Source organism: Solenopsis invicta, chromosome 14, assembly GCF_016802725.1.
Source record: "Solenopsis invicta isolate M01_SB chromosome 14, UNIL_Sinv_3.0, whole genome shotgun sequence".
Taxonomy (NCBI): Eukaryota; Metazoa; Arthropoda; class Insecta; order Hymenoptera; family Formicidae; genus Solenopsis; species Solenopsis invicta.
The window spans coordinates 2,226,171-2,228,708 of NC_052677.1; the positions used below are offsets into that span (position 1 = coordinate 2,226,171).

The 2,538-nt window shown below is 47.0% G+C and overlaps 2 protein-coding genes across 2 annotated transcripts; both read right to left on the reverse strand.

Annotated features, from left to right (window-relative positions):
* Positions 1–877: 877 nt before the first annotated feature.
* On the reverse strand, positions 878–1,444 carry LOC120359581. The gene has a single exon (XM_039457579.1). The coding sequence runs from the start codon at positions 1,442–1,444 to the stop codon at positions 878–880; it is 567 nt and encodes a 188-aa protein (XP_039313513.1).
* Positions 1,444–2,241, reverse strand: LOC120359582. Its single transcript, XM_039457580.1, has one exon. The coding sequence runs from the start codon at positions 2,239–2,241 to the stop codon at positions 1,444–1,446; it is 798 nt and encodes a 265-aa protein (XP_039313514.1).
* Between the last annotated feature and the right edge of the window lie 297 nt (positions 2,242–2,538).

Below are 2,538 nucleotides of genomic sequence, written 5' to 3' on the forward strand. Positions count from 1 at the left end.
TCGGATGCGTCGGTTTGAACAGCAAACTGTGCGGAAGGATCTGGGAACGCGAGAAGTGTAGCGTCAGCTAGTTCCTCTTTAAGCTTTTTGAAAGCGGCCTTCCTTTTCGGTGACCATTCGACAAGAGCTTGACTACCCTTTTTCTGGCCTTTGAGCGCCTCCTGTAAGGGAGCTTGAGTGCTCGCAATGTTAGGTAAGAAGCGGTGATAGTAATTAATCATACCTAGAAAACGGCGTAGCCCTTTTTCGTCCTGAGGTTCGGGGAAGTTGGTGATGGCTTCTACTTTCTGCGGTAAGGGTGCGAGCCCATTCGCTGAGATATGATGTCCAAGGAACGAAACCTCAGATTCTCCAAAAATACATTTGGCGGTGATAATGGCGACGCCAAATTTTTGCAGACGTTGAAATAATTTTTTGAGATGCTCGCGGTGTTCTTTTGCCGTTTTAGACGCCACGAGAATATCGTCTAAGTAGACATAACAAAAATCGAGTCCTTGGACGACTTCATCCATAAACCTTTGGAAGATTTGGGCTGCATTACGCAAGCCGAAAGTCATAAAAGGGAACTCGTATAGCCCAAAAGGAGTTATAATAGCGGTTTTGGGGATGTCCTCTTCTTTGACTGGAATTTGTTGGTAGGCATGGATGAGGTCAATTGTTGAAAACACTGTTGCTCCATGTAGAAATTGAACGCAGTCTTGCAGGAATGGGATTGAGTAGCGGTCCGGTTCCGTTATTGCATTGAGGTTGCGGTAGTCACCGCATGGCTTCCAATCACCATTTTTCTTAGGGACCAGATGGAGTGGACTGGCCCAACAACTCTTTGACGGGCGACATAGGCCTTGCAACATGAACTCAAACTCGAGCTTAATTGCCTTCAGCTTCTCGGGTGCGAGACGACGGGCCCTAGCAGCTGTCCTTGAGTGATTATTGCGTGAGATACTTCGTGATGTGCGCTTTTAGGCGCAATCGAGCTTCGAGTGAGCTCTGGAAACTCGTTGAGCAAATCACTGTAAACGGTATCAAATTTGAGATAAGATACTTGTAAAACGGAGAAGCTGTTTAACTGACCGGAAATCTTTAAACTTGTGTTGCCATCAATTAGCGTTCTTCGGCGAAGATTTACCAAAAGGTTAAAATGTGATAAAAAATCTGTGCCCAAAATGGGTTTGCTCACCTCTGCGAGGTAGAACGGCCATTGGAAACTGCGCCGCAGTCCAAAATCTAATTGCAGAAGCTTTTGACCAAATGTTGCAATGGGCGTGCCATTGGCTGCGCAGAGCGTAAGTTTTGACTTACTGCGACTGTTGTTATGTGTAACAGGGAAAACAGAAACGTCCGCTCCGGTATCGACGAGGAAGTTACATCGTGAGAGACGGTCGGTGACAAATAAACGGCGTACAATAGAGTCCGGGGTGCTCTCCGCCGTTGACACCCCGGGCATTAGTTTTCCTCTTGTTTTTTCTTGTCTTCCTTCTTGTTGTCCCAGCTGCAAGGTGCGGAACACTTTTTGGCGTTCCGGCCGAAACATCTGTGGTACCAGCAGTATTTCGTGTTAGCTGAGGATGATCTTGAGCGTGATCCGGTACGTGATCTTCCTCGGCGACGTGGGCTTGATCTCTGCCTTCTGGATAAGAGTTGATCAAGCTTTTTGACAATTTCACAGAGCTCGCCTTCTCGCGACGAGGTGCTAGCGGTTGCTTCAGCAACCTGCAAAACGGATGAGCTGGGTGTTGTTATATCATAAATCTTGTCTGCCATTGCAGTTAGCTTGTCCAACGTTAAGGTATCTCCGCTGGCCGAGAGGACAGTCTGCATATTTGTTGGCAGACGTTGCAACCAGATAGATTTGAATAGATCGTCAGACATTCTGTCTTCTGCGAGGTCTTTCATATGACGCAGCAGGCGTGAGGGACGTTGATCGCCAAGTACAGTTTGGTTCAGCAGCGTTTTTAGTCGTTTTTCTTCGCTGTCCTGAAACTCGGCGAGGATACGAGTCTTAAGCGCTTCGTATTTTCCGTTTGCCGGCGGGTTTGTAACAAGTTCACTCACCTCGGATATGACGTCCGCGTCGAAAGATTGTAACGCGTGAGAGTATTTTGTGAGGTCTTGTGTGATTCCGTTTGTCGCGAATTGCGCTTCCATTTGTATTAACCAGATTAGCGGTTTTTCCTTGCTAAACTTTGGAGGGCGAATGCTGATGCGTGAGATTTCCTGCGAGCCGGTGTCGTTGGTCGTCATTGTGGACGTCGTGCGAGTGGTTATGTTACCGGCGTGATCTTTTTTCGCTCGGCGGAGTCACCAATGTGGAAAGTTTGGTCGACGCGTGGATTGTAACCGCTAATATATGCCGGGTCCCACTACTATGGCATAGGATGACAATGACACACAGCGATTGAGAATGTACCTTTATTATTATAGCTTTTTCAACGGCGTACAATAACGAAGTTTATTACAAAGATGATGGTACGTTCTATATACTATTACAACCCGAAAAAGGAAGTCAGTTCGTAAGCGCGATGATTGCGCCATTACGTC